General features: G+C 55.1%; 1 protein-coding gene across 1 annotated transcript in view; it reads right to left on the bottom strand.

Annotated features, from left to right (window-relative positions):
* The window catches only part of PDZD4 (PDZ domain containing 4), a 30,928-nt gene extending 12,509 nt beyond the window's left edge, over nucleotides 1–18,419 (bottom strand). The window contains 1 exon segment of the mRNA XM_033176516.1: nucleotides 17,756–18,419. Within this exon segment, the coding sequence (XP_033032407.1) occupies nucleotides 17,756–17,914 (159 nt within the window). The 5' untranslated portion in view covers nucleotides 17,915–18,419.
* Between the last annotated feature and the right edge of the window lie 3,592 nt (nucleotides 18,420–22,011).

The following is a 22,011-nucleotide window of genomic DNA, read 5'->3' on the forward strand; positions in this document are numbered from 1 at the left end:
TTAGCCAGGCATGGCGGTGCACGCCTGTAATCTCAGCTACTTGAGAGACTGACACAGGAGAATCACTTGAACCTAGGAGGTGGAGGCTGCAGTAAGCTGAGATTGCACCACTGCACTCCAGCCTGGGCAACGGAGTGAGACTCCATCCACCCCCCATTCCCCCCCAAAAAAGTCTCCTTCATCAAGTGCAAACCTCCCTCCTTTGGAACAATCCAGAAGATATCCACTTTGCTTCTAGTATGTGGAGAGTGGGGATTGTTGACTGAGCTCATTATCGCAAAACTCTCACTACTGAATGTTTCCTTCATTGGGCGCAACCTCCCTCCTTTGGAGCCATCCAGAAGAAACCCACTTTATCTTGCAACACTTCGCGTGCCTGAAGCCCACTCAAATGCCCCTTGTCCCCCTCGTCCGGGTTCCCAGTGACTCTCATCTTCTCCAGCGCTCCTGTGTCATCCTGACCACATGCTGGGCATCATGCTTCCCCTAAGTGAGGCCACCCTGTGGCAGTCAACCCTGTTGATTGGGTAGTGAGCTGGCAGCCAAGCAACCCTCAAAGCCTGTTCACAAAGACCCCTCCTCCATCCCATGCTAGCGCGATAGATTTTGTCGCATTTCCTTTCAAATAATCAAAGTGCTCAGAGCGCCACACTGAGGAGGCAGAGGAGCACAAAGATGAAAATACAAGTCCCTGGTACTCCGCTGCCCCAGGGAGGGCAGCAGCCTGTGAGCACAACACGGCTCAGCCGGGAGCTTGATGTGCCCTATGGCGACTCTTCGGCATACAGATCTATTTCCTTCCTGATTTGCTGCTAAGACGGGCCCAAGAGGGCTGACCTTACGACTGTGGCTCCAATCTCAACCACAGTTGACATGGAAGTCCTTAATTTCCATCACGGTCCCTGCTCTGAACAGGGGACTCCAGCCTTAGCGGGGTCCCTCTGCCTGAATGTGGCCCAAGTGGCCCTCACACCCTGCTTGGGACAGTCCAGTTCCCCCTTTGCACACTGAGAGCACTCATGGCCCCAGGTCCCCTGCAAGCCCAGTTCCTCCTCCCAGCCGACCCTATCACCCTCTCTAGACACACTTAGTCTGAATCTTATCCCAGAGTGTAAAGTGGTCAATTTTCTGGAAAGGAATTTGTCAATAACTATAAAAATCCTTGAAAACGTTCATCGTAGCCTTTGATCCAGTCAATGTGCTCTAAGTAATTTAGTCTAAAATAGTAATAATAATGATAGATATTACATAAATTTAATCACAAGGATGTTTACAATTTAATTACAAGGTTGTGGGCTCCAGGTCGGGGAGGAGACCTTCCAGTCTGGAAGGGGACCTGGGGAAGGAGGAATGAAGCACAGCCCCCACTCCTCCAGAGGAGGTGGCCCCAGGCCTTCCCCAGGGAACCCTGGGAAGCTGGTTCTTTCTGGAAGGCTGGAGAAGGGCCTGGCCATGGGTCCTGGAGGCCACTTAGGCCAGGCAGGCCTCAGGCCAGAAGGACTGAGCCACGCGCCCTCCCCACAGCGCAGCCCCTCTGCACGCCCCCCACCCCCCAACTGGTCCCTGTAAGGCTTGCAGAAAGAAAGGGTTCTGAGTGGCCGAGCTGTGGCCGCGGCTCTCCCAGCCCAGCATCTGAGCAGAAGAGGACAGGTGCTGGGGCACTGACCGCCCCAGGCCCCGGCCGGCAGGATCCCAGGTTGGGCTGCCTTCTGAGGGAGCCGGTGCCCACCCAGCGGCCTGCAGCCCAAGGCAGGGTGCCCTGGGAAAGCCACCATCACCCCCAGCCCCTCGGTGTGAGCAAGCCCCCCGCTGGTGTGTCCCCACCCACCAGTGCGGTTCCCAGGCCTGTCGGGGGCTTGGTGGAGGGCCTGGACGCTAGGGGAGCAACGTGGGGCAGGGACCAAGCTCTCCCGCCCACAGATGGGTGGGAGGAGGTCGTGGTGGGCATGGGAAGACCTTTCCAACAATCAGGGGTGTTGGGGGATGAGCAAGGCAGGGGAGGGGCCCTGGCAGGTGGGGCGCCAGGGACTCCAGGGCTGGGGCTAGGCCTGCGGGTGGGGCATGTGCTGGGGATTCTGTGGGCCGAGGACACGTGACTCCCGGGCAGGCTGGAGATGGTGTGGGGTGGGCCTGGGAAGCACGGGAGACGGGGGAAGTGGGGGAGTCCTGCCCCACCTGCCCTGGACAGGGTGCCGCATAGGAAAGGAGTGCCAAGGAGCTGAAGGGAGAGATGGTGGACTGCATGAGGAGCAGAGGGTGTGAGGTGGTTGGATCTACAACACACCCCCCATCCTGTTTCGCTCCCCAAGGGGATTGGTTGGAAGGTGGGAGGGGACAGGGACAAAGCTGCCTGGGTGGGTAGAGTGGTCAGGACAGCCTCTCTGGGTCGGTGACACTTAAGCTGAGACCTAAATGATGACAAGAAACCAGCCATGCTTCCTTGTAGCGAAGGGAGCTCCCAGCAGAACACACTGTAGGGGCCAGACCAGCAAGCAACGGCAGTGATCCAGACCACAGATGATGGTGGCATGACCCCAGGGGTGGCAGTAGAGATGGTGGGATGTGGTCAGAGTCAGCTTGGGTTTTAGAGGTAGGCTGCCAGGATCTGCCGTTGGGCTGGGGGCAAGGGACAGGGAGGACTTGAAGGTGACATCGAATAAGCGCAGGAAAAGACGTGTCAGCACGGGCCAGTACGCACAGAGGAAACGCATGCCCAAACCACAGTGAGATACCGCCACACACCACGAGGGGCCGGAATCAGTGAAAGGAGTATTGGAGAGGATGCGGGGACTCTGGAGCCTCACACCTTGCTGCTGGGCATGTAATGTAAAAATAGTGCAGCCAGGGAAGCAGTCTGTGGCTCCTCACAAGGTTAGGTGTAGCTTATGTATATGACGCAGCAATCCCCAAAGAACTGAAAACAGGCATGCAAAGAAAACTTATGCTCAAATGCTCACAGCAGAGTATCCATAGTAACCAAGACTCGGAGGCAACCCGTGTCCGCCAGTGGATGAATGGATGAGCACAACATGGTACACCCATCCCGACATATAAAGATTGAAAGGCGGGCACACACGACTGCATGAGCACAGTTTAGCAAGGCAAAGAGGCCAGTCGCAAGATCCCATACTGCATGATTCCATTTCCATGAAGTGTCCAGAACGGGCAAATCCATACAGACAGAAAGCAAATGAATGGTTGTCAGGACTTGGAGGAAGGGGGGCCTGGGGAGTCACTGCTGAGGGGTATGAGGTCCCTTTTGGGGTGATGAACCTGTTCTGGAACTAGACAGTGGCCATGGCTGCACAACATTGAGAATAGACTAAAAGTCACTAGTGGTAAATGTTATGTTATGCGTATCTTACCACAAAACAACATAAAATTGCCACACAGGACCACAAGGACCAGGGGTATCCTCACAGCAGTGAGGAAGATCGAGGAAGGAAGGACTCAGGGATTAGGCCCGGGGCAGGAAATGGAAAGTTTTTATCTCTAACTTGAACTTCCCGAGGCCTGTGGACATCTCCAGTGCCCCACTCCAACTCTGTCTGGCCCAAGTCCAAGTCAGCTAACTGGGGGGCATGTGACCACTGCTGTTCAATTAAACTACGAATTTTTCTTTTTTCCTTTTCTTTTCTTTTCTTTTCTTTTCCTTTTCTTTTTTTTTTTTTTTTTTTTTTTGAGACGGCGTTTCGCTCTTTTTGCCCAGGCTGGAGTGCAATGGCGCGATCTCGGCTCATCGCAACCTCCGCCTCCCAGGTTCAAGCAATTCTCCTGCCTCAGCCTCCCGAATAGCTGAGATTATAGGCATGCGCCACCATGCCTGGCTAATTTTGTATTTTTAGTAGAGACGGGGTTTCTCCATGTTGGTCAGGCTGGTCTTGAACTCCCGACCTCAGGTGATCCACCTGCCTCGGCCTCCCAAAGTGCTGGGATGACAGGCGTGAGCCACCGCACCTGGCCTAAACTAGGAATTTTTCTTGATATAAAATCATGAGATGACAGCCGGGCATGGTGGCTCAAGCCTGTAATCCCAGCACTTTGGGGCGCCGAGGCAAACAGATCACTTGAGGTCAGGAGTTCAAGACCAGCTTGGCCAACATGGGGAAACCCTATCTCTACGAAAAATACAAAAATTAGCAGGGCGTGGTAGAAAGCACCTGTAATCCCAACTACTTGGGAGGCTGAGGCAGGAGAACCACTGGAACCTGGGAGGTGGAGGTTGCAGTGAGCCGAGATCCCACCACTATACTCCAGCCCAGATAACAGAGCAAGACTCCGTCTCAAACAAAAAAATCATGAGATGAAGCTGGGCATGGTGTCTCGCTCCTGTAGTCCCAAGTGGTGGAGGAGGTAGGGGGCAGGCAGTAGTGCTGAGGGCAGAGGATCACTCGAGCATTGGGAGGTCAAGGCTGCAGTGAGCCGTAATTGTGCCACTGCACTTCAGCCTGGGCAACAGACTGAGACCCTGTCTCAAAAATAATAAAATTAATTAATTAATTAATTAATTAAAAATTTAAAAAGCAAAAGCATGAGATGGAGGAGCTCACCTGGGGAGTGAATGTAGACAAGAACAGGAGAGGCCCAAGGAGAGTCCTGGGGCACCCTGACATTGAGCTGGCTGGGGAGAGAGACTAGGAAGTCCCGGGAGGGAAGCTGAGGAGCAGCTCAATGCACTGGGTCGGAGCCCGGGAGAGGAGGGCGAAAGTGTGACCTCTGGATTTGCTAAAAGGTGGGAGGGGGCCAGGTGGGGAAGCTCGACCTGCATCGACACAGCCTTCTGGAGCTTCTTGCAGAGAAGGAGCAGGGGCAGCTGGGGCAGAGGAGCTCTGGTTTGGGTTTTCAGGGACATCAGAGCGGCAGCTGAGTACCAATGAAGAGCAATTCGCAAGGCCAGGGAAAGTGCTGGCACCACTTTCCCCGCATGAGGGGGACATGCGGGCAGAGGAGGGGGACACAGGGACAGGGGAGGGGGCAACACGGGGCAGGCGAGGCAGGCATGACGCGAAGTCGGCCCCACGGGCAGTCGCTGTGGGGTGACGACCTCCCGCAGGGCAAGGGACTGGCGGGCCTTAGGGGAGGCGCGAAGCGGGGCGCCCAGGGTGGAGAGGGCGGGGCCCTAGGCACGCTCGCCCCGCCCCCTGAGCACGGAGCCGCAGACAAAGAGCGCGCCGCAACGGCGGGGTGGCTGCGGCCGCGGGAGCAGGGCGGACCACACTCGTCCCTGCGCCGCCACGCTGGTGGCTGGACTGGCAGGACTCCTGCCCGCCCGCCCCGCCACCTCCGTCGGAGGCTGAGCTCTGTTTCCCGGCCCTGCCCCAGGCACTCTCCCGCATCCAGCGGTGGCAGGCCCACAGCCGGGTGGGGCGTGACGCCCTCTTGCTGATCAGGAATCTCTGGGAAGCCGAGAAGAGAGACCGGAGAGACTAAGAAAACAGTTGTGGCCTGGGAGACTCGCAATCCCGAGTGCTTGTCACACGGCGCCTGCGACCCCTTTCACTCTCACTGGTAACGCGCAGGATGGGAGGTGAAGCCACATCATTTCCAGGGGCCCCCGTGGCTGCCACGTTCCGACTCCCCTTACCTACAGATGTAGAGTAGGAAACAGGCTGGGGAAGGACAGAGACAGGAAGTTATCCTCTGCCCCGGGCCGAGCTCTGACCTACCTGCTGGCTCTCAGCTCTGCCGTCTAGACTATCCAGGACACCTTGGAAACAGTTGTGACTGTAGCTTCCGGGCCAAGTCAGGCATCAGGGGGATCTCCCAACGGGGAGAGCATCGGAGGAGAAAGGAGGAGCGGCAAGCTCACTACATTCACCCACTCAGTGGCCCAGCAAAGTCCCCATTCATGTTTCCCTAGCTCGGGATTTTGAAAATTGCCCGCCCACAAGCATGTGGGAACATCTGCAGATTCCCCACACCTGCTCTCCGGGTTTCTACACACACATTTGCAGAAGCATTTGAAAGCAAGATGCCACCAGTCCCATTCTCCGTGGAACCACAACACCCTTGGCACGGAATTCCGCACTCATACAACGGTCCAGCCTCACATCTCCCCAGCTGTCCCACTAACACCCTTACAGCTTTTTTTAAAAATCTAGGATTTGAGGCTGGGCACAATGGCTCATGCCTGTAATCCCAGCACTTTGGGAGGCCAAGGCGGGCAGATCACAAGGTCAGGAGTTCGAGACCAGCCTGGCAAATGTGGTGAAACTCTGTCTCTACTAAAAATACAAAAATTAGCCAGGCGTGGTGGCTTGCGCCTGTAGTCCCAGCTACTCAGGAGGCTGAGGCAGAAGAATCACTTGAACCCTGGAGGCGGAGGAGGTTGCAGTGAGCCGAGATTGTGCCACTGCACTCCAGCCTGGGTGACAGAGCAAGACTCCGCCTCAAAGAAAAAAAAAAAAAAGGCGGGGCGGTGGCTCAAGTCTGTAATCCCAGCACTTTGGGAGGCCGAGATGGGCGGATCACGAGGTCAGGATATGGAGACCATCCTGGCTAACACAGTGAAACCCCGTCTCTACTAAAAAAACACACAAAAAACTAGCCGGGCGAGGTGGCGGGCGCCTGTAGTCCCAGCTACTCCGGAGGCTGAGGCAGGAGAATGGCGTAAACCCGGAGGCGGAGCTTGCAGTGAGCTGAGATCTCCAGCCTGGGCGACAGAGCAAGACTCCGTCTCAAAAAAAAAAAAAAAAAGGCGGGGCGTGGTGGTGCGGTGCAGCCTGTAGTCCCAGCTACTTGGGAGGCTGAGGCAGGAAATCAATTGAACCGGGAAGCAGAGGTAGAAGTGAGCTGAGATCACCCATCACACTCCAGCCTGGGCGACACAGAGAGATTCCATCTCAAAAACAAAACAAACAAACAAAAATCTAGGATTCAATCAAGAAGCACACACACTACATTCGGTTGTTAGGTCTCTAGTTATTATGTCTCCTCTCTAATCTAGAAAAAAAAAAATATATATATATATGTATATTTACTTTAATGAGAATGACTTCTTGGAAGAGATCAGTCCTTATAGAATGTGCCAGAGTATGATTTGCTTGATTCATTCCCGCGGTGAGATTCAGGCTGAGCATTTTGAAAAGAGCACCTTGCAGGAGAAGCTGTATGTCTCCTCCCCAGCCCCGCACCTGGCGGCTGGTTGGGTCAGGCTGCCCCACTGCTGGGGAGGCTGTTTGATCACGTGGCCCAGGTGGCGGCTGCCAGATCTCTCGCTTGTAAAGACGCAGTTTCCTTTCCTGATTCACAGGTAATTTGGAGTAATATTTGGAGACTTTGTGAATATTCTGTCCCCAACAACCTTACATCTAATGGTTTTGGCATCCAGTGATGATCTTTGCCTGAATTAATTACTGCATTGGTGGCTGCAAAATGTCTCCACCGATGTGTAAGAATTCTAAAAGGGACAAAGAGGTGACAGGCCCGACAAGTAGCATGGCTGCCCATGCCCCAACTGTGGCCGCCTGGGCAAGCCACACCACCCCCCTCCATAACTCTGTGTCCGCCCTTTCTGCCTGGGGACAGAAGAAAGAGAAACATGGCACGGCTTCATCTCAAAGGCCTTTGAGCAGTTAGTTTGTGTCCATGAGAGACATGTATACTGGTAGGGGTGCCGGTGACAGGGAAGGAGGGTTAGTTAGCTGCACATGGCAGAGAAGAACAAGTTATGCCCTGTAAAGACCCCACATAGGCAACAACCCCTGGAAGTTCTGATTTAACAGGTGTGGGGTGAGGCCTCACCCTCTTATTTGTTAAAAAACAAAACAAAGGCCGGGCGCCGTGGCTCAAGCCTGTAATCCCAGCACTTTGGGAGGCCGAGACGGGCGGATCACGAGGTCAGGAGATCGAGACCATCCTGGCTAACACGGTGAAACCCCGTCTCTACTAAAAAATCCCAAAAAAAATCTAGCCGGGCGTGGTGGCGGGCACCTGTAGTCCCAGCTAATTGGGAGGCTGAGGCAGGAGAATGGCGTAAACCCGGGAGGCGGAGCTTGCAGTGAGCTGAGATCTGGCCACTGCGCTCCAGCCTGGGCAGCAGAGCAAGACTCCGTCTCAAAACAAAACAAAACAAAACAAAACAAAACAAAAACAGCTCACTTCTCCATCCATGTTAGTGTGGTTTGGGGCTACCACGGATGTACTCCCGGTCCCTACCCAAGGCCCTAGCTACCCACAGCCAGTGGGCTCCACATCACGTGGGAGCTTGTGAGAAGTGCAGAATCCCAGGCCCCACGCTGGTGGCTCAGTCAGAAAGTGCACTTTAACAAGGACTCGGGTGGAGGGTGGCGCCGTACTGACTCAGAGCGCACCCTGGAGGAACCAGGACAGACCTCAGCGAAGGCCTTCTGCACGAGGCAAGCATCTTTCCTTCCTCTCACTTCCCCTTCTCTCCCCGAATCCCAGGGTCTGCTGAAGTCTCATCAATCCACCTGGCCCCCACCTTTCCAGGAGAGCGATGGCCTCTCAGACACCTCTGTAGTCCTGGCTCAGAAGCAGAAAGGAGGCCGGGTGCGGTGGCTCACGTCTGTAATCCCAGCACTTTGGGAGGCCAAGGCAGGCAGATCACTAGAGGTCAGGAGTTTGAGACCAGCCTGGCCAACATGGTGAAACCCTGTCTCTACTAAAAATACAAAAAGTAGCCAGTCGTGGTGGCAGGTGCCTGTAATCCCAGCTACTCGGGAAGCTGAAGTGGAATTGCTTGAACTCAGGAGGCAGAGGCTGCAATGAGCCAAGATCACGACACTGCACTCTAGCCTGGGTGACAGAACCAGACTCTGTCTCAAAAAAAAAAAAAAAACGACAGGAAAGAGGAGTGTCCCACACCTTGCACAGGAAAAGCCAACCACTTCCGAAAGCCATTATCAAGATCAACCTTCAGGTACATGTTCACAGCTTTCCAGGCACATGGCCCAGCAACTAAACTCATCCTCCCACCCACCTCAGGCTAACCTGACTGGCTAAGGGCACAGTTCACATCTAGCAACAATCAAAGCAATATTCCCTCTGCAGCGTTTCTCATTTCCAATGCTCCAAGCAGCCATGAGGACAGGCAGAATGCACTGAAAGGGAGGACATCTTGTCCAGCCCCAGGCTGCTCAGCCTCACCTAACTCCTGTGCAAAATGCCCATATATGCCTCCACTTTGTTCCCTGTCCATCTGTTCTTTCTTTCTTTCTTTCTTTTTTTTTATCCAGACACAGTGTGGCTCCATTGCCCAGGCTGGAGTGCAGTGATGCAATCACGGCTCACAGCAGCCTCCAACTCCTGGGTTCAAGCAGTCCTCCTGCCTCAGCCTCCCCAGTAGCTGGGATTAGAGGTGCAAGCTACTACGCCTCAGCAATTTTTTATTTTTGTAGAGACAAGGTCTCAATATGTTGTCCAGGCTGTCCTAACTAATATTATACTACGTCACACTTCTTCAAAACTTGGAGGTCCCTTTCCTGAGAGAAATTCTCAGAATAATATTGGACATTCTTCTGTCACTGGGCATTAACTGTGACATACCCAGATGTAAGGCCTTCTCCATGTAACTTCCTTTTTCATTATTTTTATTTAATTTAATTAATTTATTTATTTGAGACAGGGTCTTGCTCTGTTACCCAGGCTGGAGTGCAGTGGCTTGATCTTGGCTCATGCAACCTCCACCTGCTGGGTTCAAGCAATTCTCCTGCCTCAGCCTCCCGAGTAGCTGGGACTACAGGTGCACACCACCATGCCCGGCTAATTTTTTGTATTATTATTATTTTTTTTTTTGAGATGGAGTTTCGAGCCCAGGCTGGAGTGCAATGGCGTGATCTCAGCTCACTGCAACCTCTGCCTCCTCTCGGGTTCAAGCAATTCTCCTGCCTCAGCCTCCCGAGTAGCTGGGATCACAGGCATGCGCCACCATGCCCGGCTAATTTTGTATTTTTAGTAGAGACGGGGCTTCTCTATGTTGGTCAGGCTGGTCTCGAACTGCTGACCTGAGGTGATCTGCCCGCCTCGGCCTCCCAAAGTACTGGGATTACAGGCATGAGCCACTATGCCCGGTCAATTTTTTGTATTTTTAGTAGAGACGGGGTTTCACCATGCTGGCCAGGCTGGTCTCGAACTCCTGACCTCCTGATCCACCCACCTCAGCCTCCCAAAGTGTTGGGATTACATGTGAGCCACGGCGCCTGGCCAATTTCCACTTCTTAATGACCAACTGAATGGCCTGTGGGCAGCAACTCCCCCCTCCACCCAGTGAGATCCCAGGGGACACATCATCTGTTTTCCTTGTCACAACGGCCCTCGGAGGCCTGCACTCTTTTCACTGCCATTTCACAGGCGAGGAAACTGAGTCACTGAGCCAGTGGACCATGCAGTGACTTGCCCCTGGCCACACAACTGGCAGTTGGTGACTGCCTCCATTCCTATCTCCACGCTGCACTGCCTTCTCTGGCAGGGCCCCTGAAGTAGAAGGAAGGAAGGGACGCTTTTCCCCCCCAGGATGCGTGCATGTGGCCATGGAGTTCCTGTTTTAAAGCTTTGGTGGGCCGGGCGCGGTGGCTCAAGCCTGTAATCCCAGCACTTTGGGAGGCCGAGACGGGCGGATCACGAGGTCAGGAGATCGAGACCATCCTGGCGAACACTGTGAAACCCCGTCTCTACTAAAAATACAAAAAACTAGCCGGGCGAGGTGGCGGGCGCCTGTAGTCCCAGCTACTCCGGAGGCTGAGACAGAGAATGGCGTAAACCCGGGAGGCGGAGCTTGCAGTGAGCTGAGATCCGGCACTGCACTCCAGCCTGGGTGGCAGAGCAAGACTCCGTCTCAAAAAAAAAAAAAAAAAAAAAAAGCTTTGGTGAGGTTTGTCGCTGGGTGGTAACCTGCACATCCTCAGTGTGCAGAGGGCAGGTGTTCATATGTCATACATGAACCTGGGAACCGTCACCACTGTCAGGATGGTGGCCATTTCTATCTTCCCCAAAAGTGTCCTCGTGCCCCTCTGCCCATCCCTGCAACCACAAATCTGCTCTCTGGCACTATCGAATTTCATTTCAGCGGACTGGACAGTCCTCAGGAACCCCGAGGTGAGAGGGGAAAGGGCATTCTACAATCTTGGAACAATGATACAGAGCAGGATGACCTGGTCCGGAAGGTGGCAGTCAGAATTCAGTGTCCGGCCCTCTGTTCTTCCACTCCACAAGGACTTTCTCAGAGCCTGCTGCTTCCCCAGGCAGCTTCTGTGGCAGAACCACTGAGTTGACTGAGAGACCAGCTTTCCCTGGAAGGATGGAGGCCAGCGTGGGTATGCTGGTACCATCTGGTGCTGGTGGGGTGGGTAGGCAGACTGCCTGTGTCAGACCCAAATCCCTGCTCATGGGAAGCCCCTGTGCAAGTGGGAGGGAGCCAGAGAAGCCACCTTGCTCGGTGGGTGGGAGAGCAGCTTGGAGGAAGACGTCGCTGAAGAGGGGACACTGGCTGCCACCCTTGCTCCTGCACTCAAGCAGTACTTTCTCTCCCCTACAGTTGCCTACGTGTTGGTGATGGTCTCCCTCTTATTAAAAGGGGAGCCTAGGGCCAGGCGTGGTGGCTCACTCCTATAATCCCAGCACTTTGGGAGGCCGGTACGGGTGGATCACCTGGGGTCGAGAGTTCAAGACCAGCCTGACCAACATGGAGAAACCCCGTCTCTACTAAAAATACAAAATTAGCCAGGCATGGTGGCGCATGCTTGTAATTCCAGCTACTCGGGAGGCTGAGGCAGGAGAATCGCTTGAACCCCGGAGGTGGAGGTTTCAGTGAGCCTAGAACATGCCATTGCACTCCAGCCTAGGCAACAAGAGTGAAACTCTGTCTCAAAAAAAAAAAAAAGGGAGGGGGAGCCTGGGGGAGGGGGCGAGGCCCTGTCTGCAGTGTCTCTCTGCTGAATGCCCTGCACCCAGGATGCCTGCCAGCACCGTGGGAGCTCACATGTAGGTGCTTTAGGCAAGAATGCCCAGGAGACCACCAGAAGGGCTGGCCAGCTATCGTTTGGCCTCCCCCGATGTGGACGGAGGGGAGACGACAGGTGGTCCTGACCCACTCCCCTTGTCAAGCCTGAGTAGGATGGGCGGGAGGCCAGTCCCAAGCACCAGGGATTTATCCCCTGACCATCTCCGGCGTGCCCGGATGCTAGCAAGCACATCATGGTGTCAGAGAGGGAGTGCCAAGGCCGAGAGACAAGTTCAGCAGAGTGTGGACCATGATGAGATATACGACAAGGGGGCCTGGTGGCAGTGGAGGGACATGGGCTGCAGGAAAGGCTCGGGAGCTGGGGACATGTTGCTCCTGCCTTCCATTCTGGGCAACCGGCCTGCTTCCTTTTCCTAGCTCAACACGCAGTAATCCCCCATTTTCAGGGGAGGTCCCAGATTTTCCGAACTAGGAGGACATGATTGGAATATAGGAATGGGGCTGAGGTTCCAATATGACACACACAAGTGCCTGTGTCAGCCCACATCCGTGGAATAAAGGAACCATGTGGTCATCTCACTAGACACAGAAGCAGCACTGCACAATCCAACGCCTCTCATGATAGAAACAAACTAGGAATAGAATGGGAACTTCCTTACACTGATAAAGGACAGCTATGAAAAAGTCACAGCTAACTTTATACTCCCTAGTGAAAGACTGGAGGCTTCTTTACCTCTAAGATAAGGAGCAAGGGAAAGACACTTCGCCGGCACTTCTATTCAACATTGTACTAGAGACTCTGGCCGCAGCAAATTAACAAGAAAAAGAAATCGAAGGGTTGGGCACGGTGGCTCACACTGGCAATCCCAGCACTTTGTGAGGCCGAGGCGGGCAGCATGACTCGAGGCCAGGAATTCGAGACTAGCCTGGCCAACATGGCAAAATCTCGTCTCTACTAAAAATACAAAAATTGGATGAGTTTGGGTCCTTTGTAGGGACATGGATGCAGCTGGAAACCATCATTCTTAGCAAACTATCACAAGAAGAGAAAACCAAACACCGCATGTTCTCACTCATAGGTGGGAACTGAACAATGAGATCACTTGGACTCGGGAAGGGGAACATCACACACTGGGGCCTATCATGGGGAGGGGGAGGAGGGAGGGATTGCATTGGGGAGTTATACATGATATAAATGATGAATTGATGGGTGCTGACGAGTTGATGGGTGCAGCACACCAACACGGCATAAGTATACATATGTAACAAACCTGCACGTTAGGCACATGTACCCTAGAACTTAAAGTATAATAAAAAATTTTTAAAAAAATACAAAAATTAGCTGCGTGTGGTAGTGAGTGCCTGTAATCCCAGCTACATGGGAGGCTGAGGCAGGAGAATCACTTGAACCCAGGAGGCGGAGGCTGTAGTGAGCTGAGATCACACCACTGCACTCCAGTCTGGGCGACAGAGTGAGACTGTGTCTCAAAAAAAAAAAAAAAAAAAAGAGAATCGAAGGCATCCAGATTGGAAAGGAAGAAGAAAAAACGATTTCTATTTGCCAATGACATGATCTAATATGCAGATCATCCTGAGGACTCTGCTAAACAAATTATACTTAATAAACAATTTTAGTAAGGTTGCAAGATATAGGATCAATGTATAAAAATCAATTTTTTTTTTTGAGACAGAGTCCTGCCCCTGTCACCCAGGATGGAGTGCAGTAGTGCGATCTCAGCTCACTGCAACCTCTGCCTCTGGGATTCACACGATTCTCTTGGCTCAGTCTCCTAAGTAGCTGGGATTACAGGCACACACCACCATGCCCCGTTAAATTTTTTTGTATTTTTAGTAGAGACGGGGTTCCACTATGTTGGCCAGGCTGGTCTTGAACTCCTGACCTCAGGTGAGCCACCCGCCTTGGTCTCCCAAAGTGCTGGGATGACAGGCGTGAGCCAACACACTCGGCCAATCAATTGTATTTCTATACAGCAGCAATGAGAAGGCTGAAAGTGAAATTAAGAAAACAATTCCATTTACGATAGCATCATAAAGAAAATACTCATGAATAAACTTAACAAAAGTGCAAAACATCATTTAAAGAAATTAAAGACCTAAATAAATGGAAAACATACCCCATGCTCATGAACAATAATCCCCAATTGATCCACAAATTTGATGCAATCTGTATCAAAATGCCAGCTGGCTTCTTTCCAGAAATTAACAACCTGATCCTGAAATTAATATGGAAATTTGAGGGACTTAGAATAGACAAAACAGTCTTGAAAAAGACATACAAAGTTGGAGGACTCTCATTTCTTTATTTCAAAACTTGCTACAAAACTGCAGTAATGAAAGCAGTGTGGTGCTGGCTTAAGGACAGACATTTTTCTAAAGAAGATACACAAATGGCCAACAAGCACAAGAAAAGATGCTCAACATCATTTAGCTAACAGGAAGTGCAAATCAAAATCACAATGAGATACCACTTCACACCCAGCAGGACAGCCATAACAAAAACCCAGAAAATAACAACTGTTGGCAAGGATACAGAGAAATTGGAACCCTTGTATGTTGCTGGTAGGAATGTAAACTTGTTCCAGCCACTGTGGAAAGCAGTTCAATGGCTACAGGCAAATACTCCAAAGAATTAAAAGCAAGGATTCAAACAGATACAAGTAGACCAGTGTGCCGGGCGCGGTGGCTCAAGCCTGCAATCCCAGCACTTTGGGAGGCTGAGACGGGCGGATCACGAGGTCAGGAGATCGAGACCATCCTGGCTAACACGGTGAAACCCCGTCTCTACTAAAAAATACAAAAAAACGAGCCGGGCGAGGTGGCGGGTGCCTGTGTAGTCCCAGCTACTCGGGAGGCTGAGGCAGGAGAATGGTGTAAACCCGGGAGGCAGAGCTTGCAGTGAGCTGAGATCCGGCCACTGCACTCCAGCCTGGGCGGCAGAGCAAGACTCCGTCTCAGAAAACAAACAAACAAACAAACAAATAAGTAGACCAGTGTTCACAGCAGCGCTATTCACAACAGCCCAAGGGGGGTGGAAGCACCCCAAATGCCCATCAACTGACGAATGGATAAATATTATGTTGTCTATCACAAAATGAAATATTATTTGGCAATAAAAAGAAATTGACTACTGATACATGGATGAACCTTGAAAACATTATGATTAATGAAAGTCAGACACAAAAGGTCAGTTTCTATGAAACGTTTAGAATAAACAAATCCATAGAGACAGGAAGTAGACTGGTGGGTGCCAGGGGCTAGGAAGTTTGTAGGAGAAATGGAGGTGTGACCGCTAATGAGTGCAGGGTTTCTTCTGGGGTGATGAAAATGTTCTGGAATTACTGATGTGGGTTGCACAACCTTGTGAATATACTAAAAACCAGTGAGCTGTACACTTCGAAAGGGTAAGTTGTACGATAGGAGAATTATAGCTCAATACAGCTGTAATTTTGGAAGTGCTGTGAGTCATTGGCAGAAAATGGCTTGGAACACAACGCTAGGCTAGAGACTTGGGGGTTCCTAGCCTGGGGGTCCCAGGCCTCTGTGGATTGTATATGGAAGGCGCTACAGATGCACTTGTGCTTTTTGCTGAAAATCAGACCCATGAAGTGTCTCACCCTGACAAGGTGCAGAGGCCCAAGGTGGTGCAGATGAGGTTACTCAGGGGAGACAGGGAGAAGTATCCCCTGAAGATGGGGGAGCACCCGTGTTTAAGCTGGCCGGGAGGCAGGCACGGGGGTCCCAGAAGCTGACCAGTCTTTTGGAGCAAAAGCGCCTTCTCCTCTGAAGAGGCTGGGATCTGGTGATGCGTCCACCTCCAGAAGCACAGTCCCCTGGGACAGCTCATGGCTTGCACTGCTTTCCGTATCCACTTTTTTCAGTCCTCTTGTTTTCTCTTAGCTGTAAAGGATAGTTCTCCTCCTAAAATCCAGGCTCTGATTGGGCCAAGGAGGAATGTAGAAAGTGAAAGTTTGCAGCCAAACTTCCACCGGAGTTTTCAAAGGGAGCCCAGCAGGAAAGCGCACAGAGGGTGCATGCGGTAGTGGCCCTCCTCCTGGTGGGTCTCCTTGGAGAGGGCAAGTCCATTCCATGAAGGAGAGCTTAGGGCGCAGAGCAGGGAGGGCCCAGCCAGGTTCACCTCCCTGAAGGCAGGCCCAGCCCCACCTGCTGAGGCCTTCCCGGAGGGCTGTGGGGAGCCCCAAGGGTTACTGGTGTCTTCCCATGGCTCATTTTAGGCCTGGGGTGCAGCTCGGGTCGCTCTCCCCTATCCACGCGTCCCCACGAGGTTGGCCTTAAATGAAGAGCGACACCAATCCTTCTCCAGGAAAGTCAAGACGGCCCCGGATGAATCGCTTGGAGAAATCGCTTGCCGTTTGATGGAATAACTCCCGAAAAGGAAGCAGTAGGATGGGATCCAGAGTCCCCGTCAACCAACCACCAGCCCGGAATCCAACACGGATTCCACAGACGCCCTCTCGGTCGCATTCCTATCCCGCTAGGGGGCTGGCAATGGCCACACAAGGTTTCCAAACAGCGGGAACAAGAGACGAGGAGTGGCAGCCAGGAACTGAGAGGGAAGAAGGCGGAGGACAGCGAAAGGGAGAAGCCGAGGACCCCGCGCACCCCCGGAGAAGGGCCGGGGAGAGGGGACCCGGAGTTCCGCCAGGCTGAGGCAAGATTTGCGTCCCCGCCCTGCCCCTCCGCTCCCGCACAAGGTGGCCAGAAGAGCTCGGCTCACAGCGTGAAGTCAGTCCCCGGATTCCTGGGAATTCTTCCCCGCGCCCCGCCCCGCCCCCCCTCACCCCCGGAGTCCTCGCCGATCCCTGCACGGGTTCCCTCACGTTCTCCCAACCCAACACCCTTCCTTGCAAAGCACTTGATTCCTTCCCAGTCCAGACCAATAAACCCGGGAGCTGAATCCAGGCCACTAAACGCATACCTGTCTGAGCCCTGTCTGCTCCTGGGTGCCTTGACCTTGACCTCCCGCCACTTAGCCCTAGGGGGTATCAGCTCACAGCATCCGGGACATTTCTCTAGACAGTTTGCAGGGTGCACACAGAAAGCACACAAATGCGGGGCCGGGGGAGCCTCCGCGCACACAGAGACGGGGCACAGGAACGCATCACGTAGTCACGCCACGCACAGGCAAGAAGCCCCGTTTCGGGCCGCGGGGCTGGGCTCCAGGTCCGAGCTCGGGGCCCCGCGTCTCCTTCCCTCCCTGCGGGGCCTTCCTGGTCCACGCCCCCCAAAGCCCGGTCAGGCACTGCCACCCGCAGAGAGCCCAACCCGCTGATCCCGGCGGTGCCCACCACCCGAGACGCCCAAGGCCCGGAGCCCAACGTTCGGGTAGGGCCAGGCGGGAGTGGGTGTCGGGGTGGGCACCCAGTCCCCGACCGGACTTGGACCGCGCTCGGGGACGCCCACGCACTCCTACGCTCCAGGCCCGCCGGGATCGAGATTCGGCGCCCCCCCGCACGGCGGGAGCCTGGCTCCCTCCCCCGCCCTCGGTCCTGCGGGGAGAGCGTGTGCGGGGAACTGCGCTAGTTGCTATGCCACCTCCTTCCCGCGCCCGCCGCACCGCGCCTCCCGGGACGGAAGCGCGCCCCACCGGGCCAACCCCAACTTCCCACCCCACCCGTGGCTGGTTTCCACGGAGCGACAACACCCAATAGCCCCAGGATGGGAGGGTGCGGACGGCACACTACCTTTTCCTCCTCAAGCCCTCCCGCTCTCCCACGCCCGCCGCTCCGGGCCTCCCCACTGGCCCGCTCCTTCCCGCGGAGGGCCGCGCCCCCGCCGCAGCGCTGGCAGCCCTACCTGCAGCATCACTTTGTACTGCTCCTCCGGTTTCTGGACCACGCACATATTACATCCCATGGTGCTGGCCGGCGAGAGGAGGCGGAGGGTGGGAACCGGAAGACGCCTTTCACTGGCCCGGGCGCGGGACCTTGGGTCCCGGGCCGGGGGGGGGGCCATACCCTGGCGCGGGGGGCGGGCCGCCTAGCGGGGGAGGGGGGCACGCCCCCGAGGTGGGGGCAGCGGCTCGCCCCTCAGGTTAACTCTTCGCTGGCCGAGGCCAGGCGCGGGCATGCTCCCTCGCACCCGGCCAGGAGAAAAAGGGCAGCGGGGGATGGCGGGCGCGCCGGGCGTTGCCAGGCTACGGCCCCCCAGGGAGCGCGGGGTCGCGCCGGGCCGCCAGGGGCAGTCAGGGGCCGTCAGGGGCCGTGGGGCCCGCGCGCTCCCCGCCCGCGGGGCCCGCGCTGCCGCTGCCGCCTCCGGCTCCTGCCCATGGCCGCCAGCCCTGAGAGCCCGGCCCTCGCGCTCGGCGCCGCGGCCCGGCCCGCGACAGGGGGGCAGCGGCGCGGCGGCGGCGGCCCCGCCCGCGGCCAGGCCAGCGCCCGCGCTCCCGCCTCGCCCAGCCGCGCTCTCGGCGCTCCCAGCGCCCGCTCTTCGTCCAGCAGCCGCGGCCGTCTCCAGCTCCCGCCCGGGACGACGGGCACGCGCGCGCGCCCACGGCGGCGGGGGAAGGGCGCGGGCACGGGGCGCACGCGCGCCGGGAGGGGGGGCGGAGGAGGGGAGGGGCTGCTGCGGGAGGGAGCGCGGGGGCGCAGGAGCCGGCGCGGGAAGCCGGGGCGGGCTCTCGACGGAAGCGGCGGGAGTCCTAGGCAACTCCACGACACCCGGCGTCCGGTCCTGAGGGGCGGGCACCCGGCGCGTTGTCTGCGTGATGCTGCTCTGGAGAGAGGGGTCCTGCCAAGAGGAGCAGTCTCCTGCGTCCACCAGAGAGAGTCCGCGATTTCAGCCCCTCTCCCGCGTCCTGGACGCAGCAGCCTCACGCCTCTGCTCCTTCCTCGGGCTTCTCCTTAAATGACTGCATCCCTCCTTCAACTCAGCCATCCTGCTGTCTTTGAAACGGACACTTTGTTTAAAACAAGAAAGAAAGAGAGAAAGGGGAGGAAGAAAGGAAAGAAAAAGAAAAGAGAGAGAGAGAGAGAGAGAGAGAGAAAGGATGAACGAAGCGTGGGGAGGGGGTAGTCGTGGGGAGAGTGGCCGGAGCAGCCTCGGAGGCCTTGGGACCCGGACCTGCACACAGGACTGGCCAGCGTGGGTCCGCTGCCTACCTGTTCCTCAGCCCCAGCCCTCACCCGATCCCCGCTTTCACAGCCCTTCCATCTCTTCCTCTTCTCTCCCACCACCTGCCCCCTCTTCTTGGACAAGCCTGGAGGGAGAAGGCCTTTGCCTGGAAAGCAGCAGCGGGTGGAAGGCTGCGTTCCCAGGGGCTGCCCCGGCTGCAGGAGATCACTTGGAGAAATGATACATGCTTCATTTCCAGGTTTGGGCAAGTGAGGGAACCCCCAGCCACACGGGGCTGTTTAATTAGAGCCCTTCCTTTCCCCCTGACTCCTTAGAGGACAAATCAGGAATGGCGGGCCTGCCAGAATGTGGAGAAGGAAGGCAAGTTTCTCATCCGAGACTTTTCCCGGAAAGCAGAACTTGAGACAAGGGTTGGTGTGCAGGTTGCAACCTGCCACCCAATGGCTGGCTAGTCTCGAGGAATGGCGTCGAATTGAGGGCTCAGCATCGATCACTGCTGCTGGTGGGGAACACTGACTAGCGGCAGTGTCTAGATGAGCTGTGGTAAGAGGAAGCCCTTGCCGTTGGGCTTATACAGAGCCTCCAGCCCGCCCACCATGGCCACTGGCATCGAGTGTCCATCGCATCCTGGGGAGAAGCTGGCTGACCTCCACCAGATGGTCCCCTCTGTTCGCCAGCTTCTGGCGCGCCCCCTCCACACTGCATGCTCCCCAGCGGCATGGGCGCAAGCACGGGGCTCCACACGCTCCCTGAGCACTCCTGTAGGTACCTCTTCACCAAACCTGTCTCTTCTTCCAATCTTTCTCCACCCGGGTCCCTGACCAGTCAGCCCAGACATTTTCCACCACCCAGGGGTCACAGACCCCTTCGTCTCATGCCATTTCTCCCTCTACAAAGTAGGCAACCTAGTGTCTTGCTCCCCGAGAGGATGTCCCCTCACTGCTGTCCCTCAGGGCCACCCTGCATAGGGCCTCAGTGTGGCAGCAGGTGTTTTTCCTAGTGGTGACATGAGATGACCAGTCGAGGACCTGGGTCTGAGTCAGTCATGGGGACATCCCACCACCACCACCCATGAGGCCATAGGTGTGAGCTGAGGGGGCATGCCAGTGTGAAAGAGCCGGGTGACTGGGGGTCTGGACTGCCTAGGCCTCAATGTGCCATCTCCATCTCAATACTCAGTTCACAGTGGGTGGCTTGGGTCACACAGGCCCTGGATGCCCCATGGTCAGGCTCTTAAGTCTCTCCTAGGTCCCAGTAGCATGGCCACAGCTATGTTTTTTTCAGTGGTGAGTAGCCCTGCCACTGAAGGTGTGGCCCTGCCACCGTCCCTATGGTCCCTGCTGGGATCCTTCCTTCGAGGCTTCCTGATGGCTCCGCACAGCATCCTGGCCTACCATGGACAGATCTCTCCAGCACCTTTAGGTTGGCGGGCTCTCACTGCTGGTGGCAGAGCAGTTGCTCTGCAGCCCAGTCCTTCTGCAGGGTCCTTTCTTGCTCTGGATCCCACTCAAAACAGGTCTCAGCTGGGCGTCGTAGCACGCACCTGTAGTCCCAGCTACTCAGGAGGCTGAGGCGGGAGGATGGCTGGCCCCAGGAATTCAATGTTACAAGGAGCTGTGGTTGCACCACTGCACTCCAGCTGGGGCACAACAAAACAAAAGAAGAACTGGTCTTGCCTGTGCGTCCGAAAGCCCACTCCATTAGACATTCCACCAATTTGGTGATCTACACAGCATCGTGCCAGATAAATCCCTTTTCTGGCACCACCATGCTCCCCGGGGCACTTCAGCATTCTTTAACCTGAAGATGGGTACCCAGATGAGTCTGGCCCAGATTCCTATCTGGATGGGTCCTATCTTACTCTGTGCTGATGAGGTAAGTCCCTGCTTTCCCTCCACGTCCCAGCGCTTGGACCCACTGGAGATGCCAGGACACCCCACAGAAGGGCTCCACTCTGACCCACCATAGAGAGCTGCAAAAAGGCCGTGGTGTTCTTAGAAGCAGGACACACAGAGGAGCCCACCCTTCTGACTACAGTTGTCCTTCAGTGTCCACGGGGCATGGGTTCCAGGCTTCCCCCTACCGGGGATACCAAAATCCATGGATGCCCAAATCCCTGATCTAAAATGGCATACTATTGCATAGAACCTTTCCTCATCCTCCCTAATGCTTTAAATCTTCTCTAGATTATTCATATTACCAGATGCAATGTCAATGTTACATAAACAGCTACAGTGTATTGATTTTTTTTTCTTGAGATGGAGTCTCACTCTGTCGCCCAGGCTGGAGTGCAGTGGCGCGATCTCGGCTCACTGCAAGCTCCACCTCCCAGGTTCACACCATTCTCCCACCTCAGCCTCCCTAGTAGCTAGGACCACAAGCGCCTGCCACCACGCCCAGCTAACTTTTTGTATTTTTAGTAGAGACGGGATTTCACCGTGTTAGCCAGGATGGTATCAATCTCCTGACCTCGTGATCCGCCCGCCTTGGCCTCCCAAAGTGCTGGGATTACAGGCATGAGCCACCGCGCTGGCCTGATTTGTTTTTTAATTTGTATTATCTTTATTGTTGTATTGTTATTTTTTATTTTTCAAGTGTTTTCCATCCATGGCCAGTTGAATCCCAGATGAAATCCACAGATATGAAGGCCAACTGTATTTTTTCCACTGGATGCGTGCAATCCCCAGTCCTCAGCTCAGCCCTGTCAGATATGTGAGTGGGGACCCCTGTTTCCCAGGAGTCTCTAACGACCTTGCCCACTGGCTTTTCCAGAAGGGACTGTCAGGTAGGCTGAAAACAGACTATGACCCAGAAACTCTGTCCAGCTCCCTTCTCCTGGGAGCCTTGGCCTAGAGGGACCGGGTTGCCCTTTCCTTACTTGGCCATGAGCTGAGTTTGCTGCTTTGTTTTCTCTCCATGGGTCGTGCTGTTGGCCTGTATCTAAAGAAGTCATCACCAAACCCAGTATCACCTAGATG

The sequence above is a fragment of the Trachypithecus francoisi genome, unplaced genomic scaffold (assembly GCF_009764315.1).
Source record: "Trachypithecus francoisi isolate TF-2019V2 unplaced genomic scaffold, Tfra_2.0 Contig00133, whole genome shotgun sequence".
Taxonomy (NCBI): Eukaryota; Metazoa; Chordata; class Mammalia; order Primates; family Cercopithecidae; genus Trachypithecus; species Trachypithecus francoisi.